Source organism: Chanos chanos, chromosome 1 (genome assembly GCF_902362185.1).
Source record: "Chanos chanos chromosome 1, fChaCha1.1, whole genome shotgun sequence".
In the NCBI taxonomy this organism is placed as follows: domain Eukaryota; kingdom Metazoa; phylum Chordata; class Actinopteri; order Gonorynchiformes; family Chanidae; genus Chanos; species Chanos chanos.
Genome location: NC_044495.1, coordinates 47,564,496 through 47,582,404, shown reverse-complemented (window position 1 = coordinate 47,582,404; position 17,909 = coordinate 47,564,496). Strand labels below are relative to the sequence as shown.

The following is a 17,909-nucleotide window of genomic DNA, read 5'->3' as shown; positions in this document are numbered from 1 at the left end:
TCTCTGTGGAGTTCCTTACCTGATTCTGCCCAGGATCTGGTAAAACAGTGGACATTATACGTGCCACAGGGATGAGCTCTCAAAGTCTGCAAGGTGTATGAAGGGATACATGCTTGATGTTCAAGTTTAATAGAAATATTTGAAGGCAAATGTGTTAGAAAGTTTGTATATCTCTCTCTCTCTCCATCTCTATCTCACTGTCTCTCTCTCTCGCTTCCTAAATACAGATAAACAGTTAACCATACACTAACCATACATTGCAGATTTTTGTTCATATTGTAGGGTTTATTCAGTTTCTTCCTCTCCTCTCTCTCTCTCTCTCTCTCTCTCTCTCAGTGTGGGTGGCTCAAGCTTAGGGAAAGAGAACATCCCTAGAGGTTTGCACCGAGTCAATGCTGCAGGTAAGAACCAAACGTGTTCTCCGTTCTGCTCCAGCACCGCGCACAGCTAGTCCTTTATTTACTCACTTACATCACCACACTGTGGCTCATCACTTAGTCCTTTATTTACTCACTTACATCACCACACTGTGGCTCATCAGCTGTGGGCCAAGTTCTCCACTTCTGCCTCATTTTTACTTATTTATTTATCTCGTCTTAATAAGGCCATCACTACCTCCTCTGTTGCAGTTGGAGATAGAGAAATATAGATTCTCTTGTTTGGCTTGAAGCACGGTACAAATTATGACATTCATTTTGAAGAAGCTTCGTCAAGATTTCATATCGCATAGAGGATTCAGTTTGTCATAGTTTAGATCGCATCAGAAGGGGTCAGAAGGTTTGGAGGAGATCCATCCCCATAACCTGAGGCGCTATCATTTCAATGCCTCACCCTCTTTCCTGTCTCAACAATGCGCTTGTGTTTTATGGAAAAAAAGTAAAAAACACACACACACACAAAAAAAAATTGTGAGCAAGGGGTAGAGAAAAAAAAATGAAGGAATAAAAAAGCATGTAAACACGTTAGATCTTCAGTTTAAGAATATTAAATACAGCGATTAAGATTCTGCAGCGAGGACAGAGCGAGAGAGAGAGAGAGAGAGAGCCACTCTGCCGCAGGAAGAGACGGTAATTAGGAGCTTGGCACTCTACATGAACTCCCCGAAGTGTCAGGGCTCATCTCTTCACCCTCCACCTGATCAGAGCGACCCCCCCTTCCACCCTTAACGCCAGAGCAGCATGAGGGAGGGAGAGGGGAGAGAAGGTGGAGGGTGGGGGGCAGGGCGGGGGGGAGGACAGGTCTCTGTCAGGAGACTCAGGGCTGTCTGCCTCTGCTGCCTGGGTTGTTTCTTTTTTTTTGAAACTCTACGTGAGCACTATACTGATGTGGGCAACATCAATTTTTGATGAAAAACTCACACACGCGCTCGCACGCACACACACACACAAAACACACGCGCACACACACACACGGAAATGTGTGTTTTTGTAGGTAAGGAGACATGGCTGTCTGTGATTTAACTTAGAGGCAATCATATGCACAGGTAAGTGTTTATATATTTACATTTTTTAAACAAACAGCTTTTATACTGCATACCTAACCTCTAACGCTCCAATGCTTGTTATACTCCAACCATTTTTTTTGACTGACTTATTTATTTATCTTTTCTTTCATTGATAAGGTTTTATTTGATTTGAAGCAGTTGAAGTAAAAGACGAAAAGTAGTTATTAGTTGTCATGTGGTGACAAGTACATGTGTAAACACACATTAAGATTACAACGTAATATTTTTCCCCATACCATATGAAATCAGAATGTTTGTATGAATGTTTTACTGAGTATGATAATTATCTGCCCTCACCTGTCAAAAAGAAGACCCTATATATATGAAAAAAGTAGAGTGTTATATAACAGGTGATCAAGTCAAAAATCCTGCCTAGTACTTTGAGTGCTGAGAAAAACACACTTCCCTTAACCAGCAGTCTCTTCATTTAACCTATTAAGAGATCATCGGCTGAAACGCTAAGCTAACCACCACCCTTCACAAACCCAAACAAAAGAAAGATCAGCCCTACTTACATTTCACAGTTTTATTTTTTCCCTTCTACAGGAATGAAAGGTAAGTTTGTTAGAGTATTTATAGAAAAGAGGACAGGAAGATTTGCACCATATTTTTCTCCTTTCTGCTCTCCACTTGTAAATGCTGAGCGAGCAATTATCCCTATAATGGAGGTGTTGTGTCCAAATTGGAGGCATTAGGGTGATTTAGCCCAGGGAAGATTGGCTTTGGCATTTTGTGAGGATGTGTACACAGAGGGAGTTAAAGAATGCATAATCACTCCGTTTCACAGCCTGTTAGAGGAGAGAGAGAGAGAGAGAGCGGTGTACAGGGTGCTGTCGTAACCTCAGCGCTCAGCTCCTCATTAACACAGCGCTTTTGTTGTCCTCTTATTTCTTTCATTTTCTCTATAGTACAGACTAATTATTTTGATATCTCTCCCGTGTGTGTAAGTGTGTGTGTGTGTTTCTTTATTTTATAAAGATTTTGTTTTCTGCTGCTGGAGAGGGAGCTTTTTTTAGTGTTTTTGCCTCTCCGCAATATCCAGTTTTTGCATGGCATTTTGTCAAAATGTCGAGAACAAAAAAAAAACCCATTTTGCTGTGATTTGTGGTCATGGATCCGGTGGACGATTTTTGCTTATTGATTGTACATTCATACCTATCGTTATCTTGGCCTGTGTGTTTACATGAGTGTGTTTGATGTGGATGTGGAGTAATGGACATCTACAGTAGGATCACTGTTTGGCCTGTGACAGTCACACATCCACACTCACTCAGTCCCTACTGTCCCTGACACTGGCCCATCCTGACTCAACTCTCTTAATGTTGAGGACTTACATATATCTGTGGGTTCATTTTTTTGGTGGGGAGGGGTGCTGGTGAGGAGAACATGTCGGTAAAAACAACCTAATTTTGTTTTTTGATAGGATGCACACTCTATTTCGCTCATCTGATCTGTCTTGAAAAATACCTCTAAAAAGTTGACGCTAAGTTTAACGTCAGCACGAGGCAGCGGTTTTTCAAGCGTTTTCCTTGACTGAAAGAAAACTGCCCTCAACCCTCTCCTCTCGTCACCCCCTTTTTCTCCCCTTCACCCCAGACCCCCCCCCCCCCTCTTTTGTGGGGCTTGCTGGCCAGGACGGGGGACACTGGCACCCTGGTGAAGCCAGGCGGTAAAAGCATTCACCAGTCACCCTGCCCCGCTGTTTTAACGCCACCAAGAAAAGGAACCAGTCAGGCTTGGTCCTCTGCTTTTTCTCTGACACACAGACACACATGAAAACCAAAGAGATTTCATATTGTATCACAAAGAAAGAAAGAGGAGGGCAAAAGAGAAAGGGAGGACTGTGAAAGGGAGAAGAAAGTGTAAATAAAAGACTTTTGGAAGCTTTTGTGACTGAACAGTGTAGATTGCTGATTAAATGTCCCGTGGACACCACTTGTTTTTTTTGTTTGAACACTACTTTTAGGAGCAGTGGTGTCAGAGGCTTTGTGTAGAGTCTCTGTACCGTAACTTCCTGTCCCACATACAATACAGTCAGCAGCACAAGGCTCCTTTTCCCCCACACCCCCCCCCCCCTCTGAGTTCAGGGCTGTAGGGGCCGCCAGTGCAAATCGGCACTGTCCGAAAGAAGAGAGGGAGAGACGAAAGAGAAAAGAGGGCGTCTCACATTTTTTACCTTTCCCCAACTGTCTCGATCGATCTCGCGAAATCGTTGTCTTGAGGGAAGATGTTAAAATTCTGAGGTCAGGCTTTTTTTCTTTTCTTTTTTTTTTTTTTAATAAATTTTGTCGTCTGGGAACTACTACTCATACTACTGGCTCTGTTAGAGCTGCCACTGGGACGACGGGCAAGACAAACTCTCTTTTTTTCCCCCCTCTCTCTTTGTTTTTGGATGTTGTCCACTTTTCTCTCACTCTCTCTCTCTCTCTCGTCCCTCCGTTTGTGTGTAGGAGAGACACTCCTCCATCGAGCCTGCAAGAAAAACCAGGTGGAGATCCTGCTCCGCATCCTCGCCCTGCCGGGGACCGACGTTAACGTGAAAGGTACGTCTCGCTCCTCTCTTTTCTCCCCCTGCCCCTTCCTTCCTCTCTCATCACCCCCCCCCCCCCCCCCCATCATGGTTTTTTTCCCTCCTCACTCTTTCTGTTTTTCGTATGAGGAGTGATTAATAGCTAAAAGCATGCGTCATCGGTGTAAGCTTTTGGTAAAATGCATTGGGTGTGTCTGGGAAGTGCGGGGTGGACTTCGTGCTAGATTTACAATCACAGTATCAGACGAACGGCGTTTAGTTTCTGCCCTGCATATAGAATACAGTATTTATGGATCTCGCCGTGAGAAACAGTAATGTTACTCATTGCGAAAATAAGACTTCTATCTGTTTTTCGTGTGGATTTGCGTCATTCTTCCAATATTTTACTTTTTTATCTTGGAAAAGGTTGCGGGTGTGCAGATACAAAGCTCTTTTTCACTAGGAAAGAAGATGTAAGAAAAATGCAGTAGAGGAAATATATTTTGAATACCCATTAAAGACTTTTTTTTTTTTGATAACCTTGATTTTGAAAAAGAAGATGTACCTAAGCATCTGTTGAATACTGTGATTAAGCCACTCAGTATCTCTATAAAGAAGTCCTCAGTTCTGCGTCTTTTCAGGAGTTGGAGAACTCGATTGTAGAGAACTTTAAAACTAGAGGTGTTTACAACCAAAAGGAAAAAAGTTTTGGACAGCTTCAGTCTCAGTCATTCAACATCAATGTCATCTGAGCACTCAGTGAATCGATTACTTTGTTTTAGACGTGAAACGGTTTTCACATTTACATGACCCAGGTCACATGTAAAGACGTATTTCGTTCTTTGTACCCATAGCAGACCTGTGGTGGAGTTAGAGAATGGTTTATTGGAGTTTTACCTGTGATATTTGATGTACTAGTTTCTTTAGTTCATGTAGCTGCTTTGATTCCCATTACACTTTCACTCTGGCCCTTAGTCTCTCACAAATACTTACATTGTGTCCTATGTGTGTCTGTGTGTTTGTATGTGTATTTAGACCATGCTGGTTGGACGCCGCTTCATGAAGCCTGTAATCATGGCAGTAGCGGGTGTGTGCGACTCTTGTTGCAACATTGCCCCGCCCTGCTCTTACACACTCAGGTGGGCGGAGTCAGCCCATTACACGATGCCCTGCTCAATGGACATGAGGACATTGCCAAGATGCTGCTACGTCACGCCGGTTAGTCTCAGCCACACACATAAACACACATGCTCATAAACACACGCACACTGTCACACACACACACAAACATACACTCACACACACACGCTCACACGCATGCACACACAGACACATAAATACACATACACACACACACTCACATGCACACTCACAAATAAACACAAACGCACACAAATTTACACACACATACACACACACACACACACACACGTATACACACACATGCTCGTGCAAGCGCCTGCACAAACTCACATGCCCGCGCATACACCAAGTACACCATTGGATTTGAACATTCAAACACTGATGAACAAAGTGAAACTCTCTACTCTATAGTGGCATATGTTTGTGCACTGAATAATGACTGTGGTCGCAGTCTGTGTGTGTGAGTGACAGTCGTCATGAGCCTTATGCGCTGTGTATGCATGTGTGTGTGTATTTGTATTGCCATAAGTTACAGTAGAACCCAGTGCTACAGTAGAGCAGACAGACAGTCCCTAAATATTCTCTTTGTGTTCATATCCACCCCGCAGCTCCTCAGAGAACCCTCACCTCTGCCCAAACACACTGGAGCAGAGAGAGGGGGGGAGGGAGGTAGTAGCTCAGCTCTTCTCAGTACTGTAGAATTAGTGAATGATTTAACAGATCGTGTTTGGGAGATAGAAGATGTTGAATGAGGTAAGAATTTCATAAAGAATTTCTTGTATGAAGTGTGGTGGTGTAGTAAGTGAGAAATCTGGGGAGAGGTGCTGTGATGGTAAACCTGGGCCTAGCTTATGCTAACGCAGCTTTGGAAACCATTTACAGGCTTTCCTCTCCTAGTCCCATACTCTACCATAGTCCTTCTCTTTTTCTTTCCTCTCCTCTTCTCTCCTCTCCGCGCACACACGCACATGCATGTGCACACGCACACACACACACACATACGCAGTTCTCCTGAATAAGCCTTCTGTGCAGAAGATTCCTGTTGGTATCTGTTTCTAGCGATACTTCAGACAGGGCCATGATGCATCTGAAATTCACACATTTTGTTTTCTTTTTATTTTTCCCGTTCTTTTATTTTTGAGATGGGGGATTTGTCGCTGTACGGCACTAACTCTAGGTCTGTCTCTGTGTTGGTGAGTCACACACAGTTGCTGTTTGGAGATTTTGAATTGACGACAATGCACGATGCGTAGATGTTACAACAGAACAAAAAAGCAATGGATGACAAAAGGGGATGAATGCAGGAGGGGGAGGGAAGACGGACGAGGGGACACAAGCCCCTCTTTCTCCCTCTCTCTCTCTCCCTCTCTATCTTACTCTGCCCCCCCCATCTCTATCTCTCTCTCTTTCTCTCTCTCTCTCTCTCTCTCTCTCTGAATCCCTCTACTTTGACTAATTATAGTTAATTTGATTCCACTTTCCCATTAACACATGGACATATTCTGGCCTCAAAAAGAGATTAAACTGGGATTGTTTAGTCCCGGTGAGAATGTGTTTTCTTTCTTTTTTTTCTCTTCCTCTTTTTTATCATGCTCAGAGAGATGGGTGGATTGGAATGAGCAAAACGAGGTCAGCGGAAGATGCTGTTTGTAAAATTAGAAGTGTGATGTGTCTGGGAAACTGACAGGCTCCCCCACCCACCGCACACACGCGCACACACACACACACTCACACTCTCACACGGCAGTCTGCTGTCCTGTTGATAGATAGTACAGTAGCAACGTGAGTTTGCTGGAATTTGACAGGTCTCATATTGTTTTGTTTTTTTTTCTTTGAATGAATAAAGGTGGATAGATAGCCTAATGAGTGAGTGAATAAAGGTGGATAGATAGTGAGTGAGTGAGTGAATAAATGTGGATAGATAATGAGTGAGTGAGTGAATAAAAGTGGATAGATAGTGAGTGAGTGAATAAAGGTGGATAGATAATGAGTGAGTGAGTGAAGAAAGATGGATAGATAATGAGTGAGTGAATAAAGGTGGATAGATAGTGAGTGAGTGAGTGAATAAAGGTGGATAGATAGTGAGTGAGTGAGTGAATAAAGGTGGATAGATAGTGAGTGAGTGAGTGAATAAAGGTGGATAGATAGTGAGTGAGTGAGTGAGTGAATAAAGGTGGATAGATAATGAGTGAGTGAGTGAGTGAATAAAGGTGGATAGAGAGTGAGTGAGTGAATAAAGGTGGATAGATAATGAGTGAGTGAGTGAATAAAGGTGGATAGATAATGAGTGAGTGAGTGAATAAAGGTGGATAGATAATGAGTGAGTGAATAAAGGTGGATAGATAATGAGTGAGTGAGTGAATAAAGGTGGATAGATAATGAGTGAGTGAGTGAATAAAGGTGGATAGATAATGAGTGAGTGAATAAAGGTGGATAGATAATGAGTGAGTGAGTGAGTGAATAAAGGTGGATAGATAGTGAGTGAGTGAGTGAATAAAGGTGGATAGATAGTGAGTGAGTGAGTGAATAAAGGTGGATAGATAATGAGTGAGTGAATGAATAAAGGTGGATAGATAATGAGTGAGTGAGTGAGTGAATAAAGGTGGATAGATAATGAGTGAGTGAGTGAATAAAGGTGGATAGATAGTGAGTGAGTGAGTGAATAAAGGTGGATAGATAGTGAGTGAGTGAGTGAATAAAGGTGGATAGATAATGAGTGAGTGAGTGAATAAAGGTGGATAGATAATGAGTGAGTGAGTGAATAACGGTGGATAGATAATGAGTGAGTGAGTGAATAAAAGTGGATAGATAATGAGTGAGTGAGTGAATAACGGTGGATAGATAATGAGTGAGTGAGTGAATAAAGGTGGATAGATAATGAGTGAGTGAGTGAATAACGGTGGATAGATAATGAGTGAGTGAATAAAGGTACTGTGAGGCCTACACATCCACACCATTTCCCCAGAACTGTGAAACTGAAGGCTGGGCAGCTGGGAGGAGCCATAAAATCTCTAAAAGAAAGAGAGTGAGAGAGAGAGTATGAGAAAGAGAGAGAGTGTATGAGAGAGAGAGAAGATGAGAGAGAGAGAGAGAGGATGAGAGACAGAGAGAGAGAGAGAGAGAGAGAGAGAGAGAGAGAGGATGGGACTTGTAATAGGGTTGATGTCAGTAGTCTATATGAGGCTTTTGAAAAGGTTTTTTTATTGTATAAGCCCAGACTTTGTTCATTAGGTCTAAGGAACACTTTGGGGAAGGGTTATAAATCGTGCGAGGTCTGGTTTTGTTTGTTCACCGGCTGTTGTTTTCAGGTTGTTGATGTGTATTCAGCAGACGCACGTTCGCTCCATGTAGCCTGTGTTTCCCAGCGGCCGGGGGCCGGTCAGGTCATTTCTGACACCGTGGTAACACAGCTCTCTGCATCCCAGTACCCTCAGCCTCAAACAGTGAGGACGCTCAGAGAACAGGGGGGTGGGTGTGTGCGTGTTGGGGGACATGCGGGCAGATGGAGAGGGGAAGGACCAGTTGCCTTCCCTTACCCGGCACACACTGCAACACAAAACTATGCCATGACTGAGAGTATATATGGCCACAGATGAAGTATGTATGGGGGGGGGGGGGGGGGGGGGGGGGAGGGGTGTGCATGTATTGCTATCTTTCTGGGAGACTTTAAGACCCCTGACAGCATAATCTGAAAAAAGTGCCTGGTGGGGACCAAAATGCTGGTCCCCACTAGGAGAACGATGTTTTTCTAAACTATATTTTTGTTACTAATAAAACAAAAAGTGTCATTATTTCTTTGGTTGAGGTCAGGGTTAGGGGTAGGTCAGTATTCCTTAGTTACAGAATAATGCAAGTCAATGGGAGGTCCCCACTAGGATATGAGTACAAACCTGTGTGTGTGTGTGTGGATGCCGAGCTTACTGTCCATCTTAAGGAAAATCTGCACAGAAAACATGCTGTAGAAGGTGAAGCTGAAGGACAGGCCAGTAGGGAGACTGTGTGTGTATTTGTGTGTGTGTGTTTGTAGGGTTCAGCTGTAGGTCCAGAGTAGGTGATGCCCACTGCATACAAATATGAATGAAATCAGAGATTGCAAAGGCAAAACAGAGAGAGAAATATCCCTCAAAATTGATCTTCAACTCTGTCTGATCTCTCTCTCTTTTCTGAGTGACTCAGGAAAGCCTTAGTAATTACACTCTCTCTCTCTCTCTCCCTCTCCCTCTCCCTCTCTCTCTTTCCCCACCTCTTTCTCAAACGTGAATTTACAGCTAATCAGTGATGGTTCAAGGCATTTGAATTCTTTCCATATAAGAAAAAACGTGTAGTATGTAGCTTTAAATTGTTGGCCATTGAAAGATTTGCAAACTTCTTAACCCCTTTTAGAATTCAATGTCTTCAGGTGCTAAACTTTTGATTTCATGCTTTACACGTGTGTTTGTAGTTTTCTCATTTAACAGATCTGAAAAGTGAATGAGAGAAAGGATATATATATATATATATATATATATATATATATATATATATAAATATATCTGACATTAACCCATACATCATTATCCTCCCAGATTTCCAGAGAGAAATCTTTTTTCTTTGATTTTTGAAGTGTTTTTTGTTTTTTAATTAAAGTTCAATGCCAGCTTTCTGAATGAGTCTTAATGAACATTACCCAACATTGCCCTTCATTTTCCACTTACCTTCTGTCATTAACGAATTTATTTACTGAATTCTGTGGGGTTTTTTAATTGTATGGAAAAGAGAGCACTTGACGTGTTGCAGTGAAAGTGCAGTTACTGAGATGGAGACTGAGAGAATTGGATCAAACAGTGCTGATAATGACAGGGCTGTCTGCTGATACAGAGTGTACTCCCACGGTGACCGTCACAAGGATTTAGAATGGCACCTGTCTTTTGAAGGACTGGGCCTGTGCACTGTGTCCTTGTATGTCGGGTCTGATGTGTGTGTACATGTGTGTGTGTGAGAGAGAGAGAGAGAGATGAAAGATGCCAGGAAATATGCATGAAGCCCAAACTGAGCAGTAATTTCCCTTAATCTCTGTCTGTCAGATGGTTTGTCATCATCAAACTCCGAGAAAAGCTGTCTCTCATTCATATGGGCAGACATCAGATTTCTGTTAGTGTCAGAATGGTACTGAGCATTGGATGCAATACATGAATCGTTTTATTTAAAATGACCATTAAAAATCAAATTCACATTACTGTATTGACTGAGTAGCTGTTTCTCCTGTAGTCCATCCTTTCAACCTAGTGTGTCCTCTCACACAACTCTCTCTCTCTCCCTCCCTCTCCCTCTCTCTCTCTCTCTCTCTCTCTCTCTCTCACACCTTCCCCACTCTCTTTCTTTTTTGTCTTCGTTTCCTCCTCTCTTGCTACATTCTATTTCTAGTCTTTGCCTGCCCTCTAAAGGCTAAGGGGTTGCCTGCTGTGCTCTACATGAACGTGTGTGTGTGTGCGTGCATGTGTGTGTGTGCCTTTCTATCTACAGCAGAAACACAAGCATCTGCTCTGGCCAAATTCCCCTGCTCTGTGTGTGTGTGTGTTTTTGTGTGTTTTGAGAGTGCATTATGAGTATGTGTGTGTGTGAGTGTGCTGTGAGTGCACGCATGTTTGTGTGTGTGCGCGTGTGTATGAGTTTGCTGTGAGCGCATGTGTGTATGTTAGTGTGCTATGACTATGAGTGTGTGTGTGTGTGTGAGAGAGAGAGAGAGAGAGTTCTGTGAGTGCATGTGTGTATAGGTGTATATGGGTGTGTATGAGAGAGAGAGTGTGCTGTGCTGTGTGTATGTGTATGAGAGAGAGTGTGCTGTGAGTGCATGTGTGTATGTGTGTGTGTGTGTGTGTGAGAGAGAGAGCCAGCACAGGCTCATAATTACCAGCGTTGGTATTTAATTCCCCAGGTGTTTTATTTATCAGTGGAGCAGGATATCTGACACATCGCGCCAATACCTGGCCACTCTTCAATCGCTCTCAGTGATGTGGGAGCCAATCCCACCGCAGTGCGTGCATGTGTGCGGGCATGTGTGTGTGTGTATGTGTGTGTGTATGTGTGTAAATGCAAGAGGTAAAGAACTGACAGATGTGTTTTTCATGGGCCATTGTGAGGAATAGGCTACACTGGGCTCCATTGTCCAAAGGGAGAGAACTACGCCTGCTGCCTACATTCATCACACACACACATGCACATGCCTCGCATGTTCGTCAGACCCCCCTCTGCAGTCTTTGTCACATTCCAGGTTTGGGGCTGTCAGGCAGTTTGACATGGCTGCGGCAGGGACCGGTGTAAAAAGAGCCCTCACACGGATGCATGCTTCTACACTGATAGCTCTGATACACGTCCAGACCTCCCATGCGTGGCAGGGGAGGGCAGGCAGCAAGGGGGAGAGAGAAAAAGAGAGAGAGAGAGAGAGAGAGAAAGATAATGAAGAGAAATAAACTGTCCAATTATGCTCTTGTGTGTGGACAGATTGCACAGCTGCAGTCACTTATAACTTGGCTAAAGAATTAAAAAATCATACAAAAAACAAGCTGTACGTAAACTGTAATCCCTGTGTCTGTAGCCCAGTTGCACAGGTAAACTGTGCACAGTCAGCACAATAGCTGTTGTGTTTTTCATTGGTGAGTTTACTATAAGAGATAATAAAACTCCCTATTATCCGTCAGTGGGGATGTGTGAGAATTATAGTTATTCTTCTAATATATTTTTCAGATGCTTTTTAAAAAACAGTTTAAGCTTATAATTTAAGTGTGTAGATGTTACATATGTGTGTGAAAGGAAGCATTTCCTTTCAGTTCTAGGGCAATTTACACTATAAGTAGGGTTTTAAAGTCAGGTTTGTTTGAAGCACAGTCACAGGAGATCCACATGCAAAAAAACAAACAAACAAGCAAAAGGAACAGATTGAAAAGAAAAAGCTGTAAATGCCATGTGGACAGAAACAGTTGAGCCAGAGAGTCGGAACCTGGTTCTGTTTGACCTGGTTGTTTGACCTTCAGCTCACTGAAGTCGTACAGTGGCTCCAGGCAAGGTCAAATCAGTGATGCAGGTCAGAATAATGGCCTGTTATTACAGACTTCTCCCTGTTTCTTTTCTCTCTCTCTCTCTCTCTCTCTCTCTCTCTCCTTCGTTCAAATCTGACCTGTCATGTCCTTGAACCTCTCAAGAACTCACACTCTTTGTTCTCTAAATTGCCCTCTTCACACGGAAGAGTATGTAAATTCACCTCTTGCCAACCACGCTCTCCTCGGCCTTCGAATGTTAAAGGTAGATGGACACGAACACTCTCATATCAGGGTTTTCAAAAGGAGAAACCAGTAAGGAACATGCTAGAAAAGAGAAGCACGATTTTGCACGTCTTAGCAAGCGAGAAAGACACTGAAAGCATCAATAGTCGTTTGCACTTTCGTGTTTTTTTTTTTTTCCCCTATCTTGTAAATGCAGGTCTGAAAATCTTTTCTCGCCCTTGCTCCACACAATGGTCCTCACCTTTATTTTATTTGTTTATTTATTTATCTATAGATAGTTTTGGTTTTTGTCTTTTTAGAGCAGAGCTGTTTCAGGAGCGTAAACGAGTAGCTGAAAATTGGAAAGCGTGGTGAGTGCTCCGGGCTGAGGGGCCGAATCATCAGGGAGCCGTAAAAATGACCTAAAGAGAGGTTTTCCCGCCTCCGTCAAGGTTTCAGAGTCAAGTGCCATCCTGTTCGCTCTCGCTATTGAAACAAGGTCTCTAAAAGCAAACAAAGAGACGAACACTTGACACGACCCTTCTCCGACAACGCTAACAGTGCTTTACCCACACACACACACGCACACATGCACAAAAGGCTTTTATTCCACTCAGCTGAGGGAAAATGCAAGTAAAGTACACAGAGAGAGAGAGCCAGACAAGAGAATTAAAGAAATTCAACACACTCTTCCCAAGCATGACTGGAGCTCTTATTTCCTCAGGAACGATCAGCACTAATATACACAGGGTTTGATGAAGATCAGAAAACACAAATTGTTTAAGGGAATGTTACTTGCTTAATTTGTGTGTGTGTGTGTGTGAGTGAGAGAGAGGGAGAGAGATTTTCAGCCAGAGAGTGGAGAGCCATTGAAAGTGTTTGGTTGTTTTTATTTTCAAGGTTGAAATGTATGGCATGTGTGAGTCTTGTAAAAGCCCCCCCCCCATCCCCCAATTGGTCTACACTTTCAAAATATTGAGTTTTCTTTTTCCCGAGACATGAGTTGAGTCCTCTCCCCAGTGTAAGCAATGAAACTACTTACAGTAGCTTTCATTAATGCAGTAAACTCAAGGTCTTGACTCAGAGACAGAGAGCAAAGCTGAACAGTGGTGTTTATCTGTCAGTGAGTCAGTTTGTGTGTGTGTGTGTGTGTGTGTGGGTGGGTGTGATAGAGAGAGAAAGAGATGAACGAATGTATGGATATGCATTTGAACATAAAGATAATGATTATTCACAGTACGTGGATCTATGCATTCACCATAAAGTAAGCGTGTGTGTGTGTGTATGCGCGTGCATGTGTGTCAGTGATTGTGGTCTGATATGAGGATGTGCAGTCATAGCACAGTGAGGCATAATGACTAACAGTGGGAGTCTGTAGACTAATGCAGTCTGACTAGCTGAGACAGTGTGTGGATCATCTCTCAGGTCAGTGTCAGTTAACAGTCAAATGAGCTGATGATCCAACAGTGGCCCTAAGCTACTGTTGGTTAGCAGCTGGCTTACTCTGACTGTCTGTGTGTGTGTGTGTGTGTGTGTGTGTGTGTGTGTGTGTGTGTGTGTGTGTGAGTGAGAGAGAGAGAGAGAGAGAGTGCAAGTGTGGGTTTCTGTTCTGTACTGTCCCTGAGCCCCCTGACGGTTCCTTACGTGATAATTGAATCGTTTTAATTGCTTACATTATCAGAGTGTTTCCAGGAAGCCATTGACTGGTTCTATAGAGATAATTACCAATCAGATGCGATTGGCTCATTTAGATCATTATTGAGCTAATACCAATGATAAATTATTTAATAGCATTGATGGTAATTCCATAGTGATTACCAATCATTTAATGAGGTCTTTTATTTTGAAAAAGAAGACCAAGACATCACCCAGCTGCCTTAATCTCCTAGCTAAACACCATTCATAAACCAGCGAACACTAATACTCTGCCTGTTTCTTAATGTACAGACTCATGAAAATGCTTTGCCTTGCACTGATTCCTAAAGCACATCTGTGTTATGAATCGACTCATACTGGTTTCTTGCAGGTTCCTCTCTGTTGCAGTTGCGAGATATTGAGGGCCGCACCCCTTTGGACCTGGTTGCCACGGTAACCCTCCGCGAGGAGCTACGGCGCTGTGCCGAAGAGGCCGACAGTGTCAGGGCTCAGGGCTCAGAGGTGAACGACCTGACCTTTGTGGAGTCCTGCTCCTGCCTGCTAAGCTGCCTGCTCCTCAGCTACCTGTCGGATCACGGCATCCCGACCTTTGACCTCCAAATCACACCATCCCCAGCCCTGTCCCTGACCCCTGAGCTGGTTCGGGCATTGACTGGCAGGCAGGGCACAGCGGTAAAGTCTATCTGGGGGGATCCGCGAGCGGTCCGGTTAGCAGAAGACCTGCAGGCGCTAGTGAATATGCAGCATTACATGCAGCAGATCAGCCCAGCAATCAAACAGTGTCAGGCCCCACACACCAGTCTGCTGATGAGGCTGATACAGGACCTGACGAACGAGGGAGCAGCTCTGCTACAGGGAAACACACACCTGTGAAAGCAGCACTGGGCCTTGAGAACTAGACACAGACCTGTGAAATCAGCTCTAGGCCTAAAGAACTGATCACGGACCTGTGAGACCAGCAATGGGCCTTGAGAACTGATCACAGACCTGTGAGACCAGCACTGGGCCTTGAGAACTGCTCTCAGACCTGTGAGACCAGCAATGGGCCTTAAGAACTGCTCTCAGACCTGTGAGACCAGTACTGGGCCTTGAGAACTATACACAGGCCTGGAGAAGAAGAGATACATGGACATGGATGTGAACTTTACTGGACAGTACTCAGCATAAACCTGTTCTGATATTTTTCTTCTTTATTTAAAAAAAGAAGAAAACACTAATATTCCCATTTTTTAACTAATAGTCCCATTTTTTAAAATGTTGATAGTTAGAAGTATAGTGCAATATCCAAACTGTCTTAGAAAATAAGCGCTCTTGTTCACTTGCTTATTCTGCTTTACATTCTTATGTTAATTAGAGAGGTGGATGACAGGCCGACAGGGAATGTTCTGGTTGGACGTTTGGTTAATGAGATGCAGGGAGCTTCCTTCTCCAGTAAGCTCACACTAACTGGGTTCAGAAACAGCTGGCAGTAGTGAAAGCTGAGATCCAAGCTAGCCAGAGATTTTTTTTTTTTTGGTGCATATATTATTGTTGACTATTTAAGTCCAAGTGTTTCATATGTGTATTTTTTATAGTTATTTTATCGATTATTATTAACCAAAATAAATGTCAAATTGGTCTGACCTGGAGTTTATGTTGAGATCAATAAATAATATGTTTAAACCTCATCTAGTAAAATTGCAAATGTGCTTTTTGTACTGTGCGTGACTGACTACATTTTTGTGACTAGTGCAAAACATTAACCAGGCCTCTACTAACTCAGGACCTTTTTTACCCTTACTTATCAAATGACTTGTGCAAACTCAGCCGGCACCTCCCACTGACACACTGTAAAAATCTTACATTTTGCAGTCAACCTTAAAAAGTCAGTGTTTTGTCTTGCCATAGTTTTAGATTAGTCATTCATTCATTCGTTCATTCTACACTCTTTACAGTGCTCAGCACAGCACACTTTGCACTACCCTGCTGGTTGGGTGTGTGTGTGTGTGTGTGTGTGTGTGTGTATATGGGTCATTCCGTGTCAAATCAGATAAGGTTGTTGCAGCACCATCTCAGATTTTGTTCAAACCATGTTTATATCATGAATGGGTCCCAAAACTAAGGCCTGTAAAATAAGTCTGTTCAGATCCTATGTTTTCATATTTTTTCAGCCCCGGACATTATTTCATTTTTATAGCCTCAAAAACGCCTCATCTGGGAGGCCATGCTTGGGCATTAATATCTAAACAAGCATTGCTCCTAGCCTCACCAAATTTTGTAGGATGGAAGACGAACATGTTTTCTGTATGGCTGAACCATTAAAAGTTTGTACTGCCTGCCTATTGATTTTCTATAATGCCCTAGATTTGGAAAAAAGTGCAAAGTTCCTAAACGAGGGTGATATTGAGAGTATTATAAACCCATTTTTTGTACCCAAATGGTATCAATCATTATTTTTTCTTAAAATATAATCTTTTATTAATTTTGTGCCAATATTTGGTCTCTACCACTAATGGACAGGAAGTTATCAAGAATATAACAAGGCATGGTAGCATTTTTCAGTCATTTTCATAGGACCAAAATGGTATGTGGGGCAGCTAGTAGGAACATAAAAATACATGGAAATTGCTTGATGTATGGTTATTAAGGGTACAAAGTGCCAATGTCCTCCTGTTTTTCCTTCATACAAAAATAGACACAGATTTGAGAGATATTTTACCTATGGCAGAAAAACGTCCATTTCAGGATTACATTTTTTGCCTCAGTAGCTGCATGAATCGGTGAATAATGGAACATAGGGATTCCACTTATCGAGAAAACACCAAGCATGTGCCCAAGTCCTGTTGTTCAAGTTATATGTTATTACATGTATTACATCACATGTAATTTCTAGTACATAATTTGCTACATAGCACATCATTCAATAGTTATTTGATATTTTTATTGAGTATCCTATTCTTTTTTAAATATGGGGTATAAAATTTAACCACTCCATTGAATATAGCATCTTTCAGAGTTAATGCCTTTTTCTATAATGAGGCCCTGATAGTCAAGAATATAGCTTGCATTAATGACCTATAGTAAAATGAGCCTATAGAAAACATGTTTCTCTTTACTCCAATCAACATTTCAGAGGGTGGGACACATAAGTAGAGATAATAAGCTTCTTCATTATAGGTGTTTTTTTTTTCCTAAAGGTAAAACAATGCCTTTATCTATGTGTATTTATCTATGAAGGGAACGTGGAAGGACATTGGGACATTTTCTTAGTAACTTGTATTTGAATTGTATTGTTTGTATTTGAAGAAAAAATAAGGCTTGATACCATTTGCATGCAAAAAAATGGGTTTATAATACTCTCAATATCACCCCTGTTTAGGAACTTTGCACTTTTTTCCAAATCTAGGGCATTATAGAAAATCAATAGGCATGCAGTACAAACATTTAATGGTTCAGTCATACTGAGAACATGTTTGTCTTCCATCCTACAAAGTTTGGTGAGGCTAGGAACAATACTTTTCAAGATATTAATGCCCAAACGTGGCCTCTCAGATAAGGCATTTTTGAGAGTGTAAAAATGGAAAAATATCAAGGGCCAAAAAAACCTAAAAACATTGGAATTGAATAAAAATATATCACAGGCCTTAGTTTTGCGACCCATTTGTTATATAGACAAACTCTGAACAAAATCTGAGACAGTGCTGCAACCACTTGGATTCTGTCTGATTTGACACAGAATGACTCATGTATATATAGAGAGAGATTCCCATTGTTGAGCTCCATCCTGTTATCTTGGCTCCATGGGCAGCATGAGCAGCCTCAACCATTTAAACCTGACCATGTATCACAAAGTTAAGCTCTCCTCTAGCTCTCTCATCCA

The 17,909-nt window shown here is 42.4% G+C and overlaps 1 protein-coding gene across 1 annotated transcript in view; it reads left to right on the top strand.

The window, feature by feature from the left end:
- The window catches only part of slf1 (SMC5/6 complex localization factor 1), a 28,742-nt gene extending 13,819 nt beyond the window's left edge, over window positions 1–14,923 (top strand). Inside the window, exons 15-18 of the mRNA XM_030764684.1 lie at window positions 283–401; window positions 3,955–4,047; window positions 5,049–5,231; window positions 14,421–14,923. Of these exons, the coding sequence (XP_030620544.1) occupies window positions 283–401; window positions 3,955–4,047; window positions 5,049–5,231; window positions 14,421–14,923 (898 nt within the window). The remainder of the gene's footprint in view (window positions 1–282; window positions 402–3,954; window positions 4,048–5,048; window positions 5,232–14,420) is intronic.
- The last annotated feature ends 2,986 nt before the right edge of the window (window positions 14,924–17,909 follow it).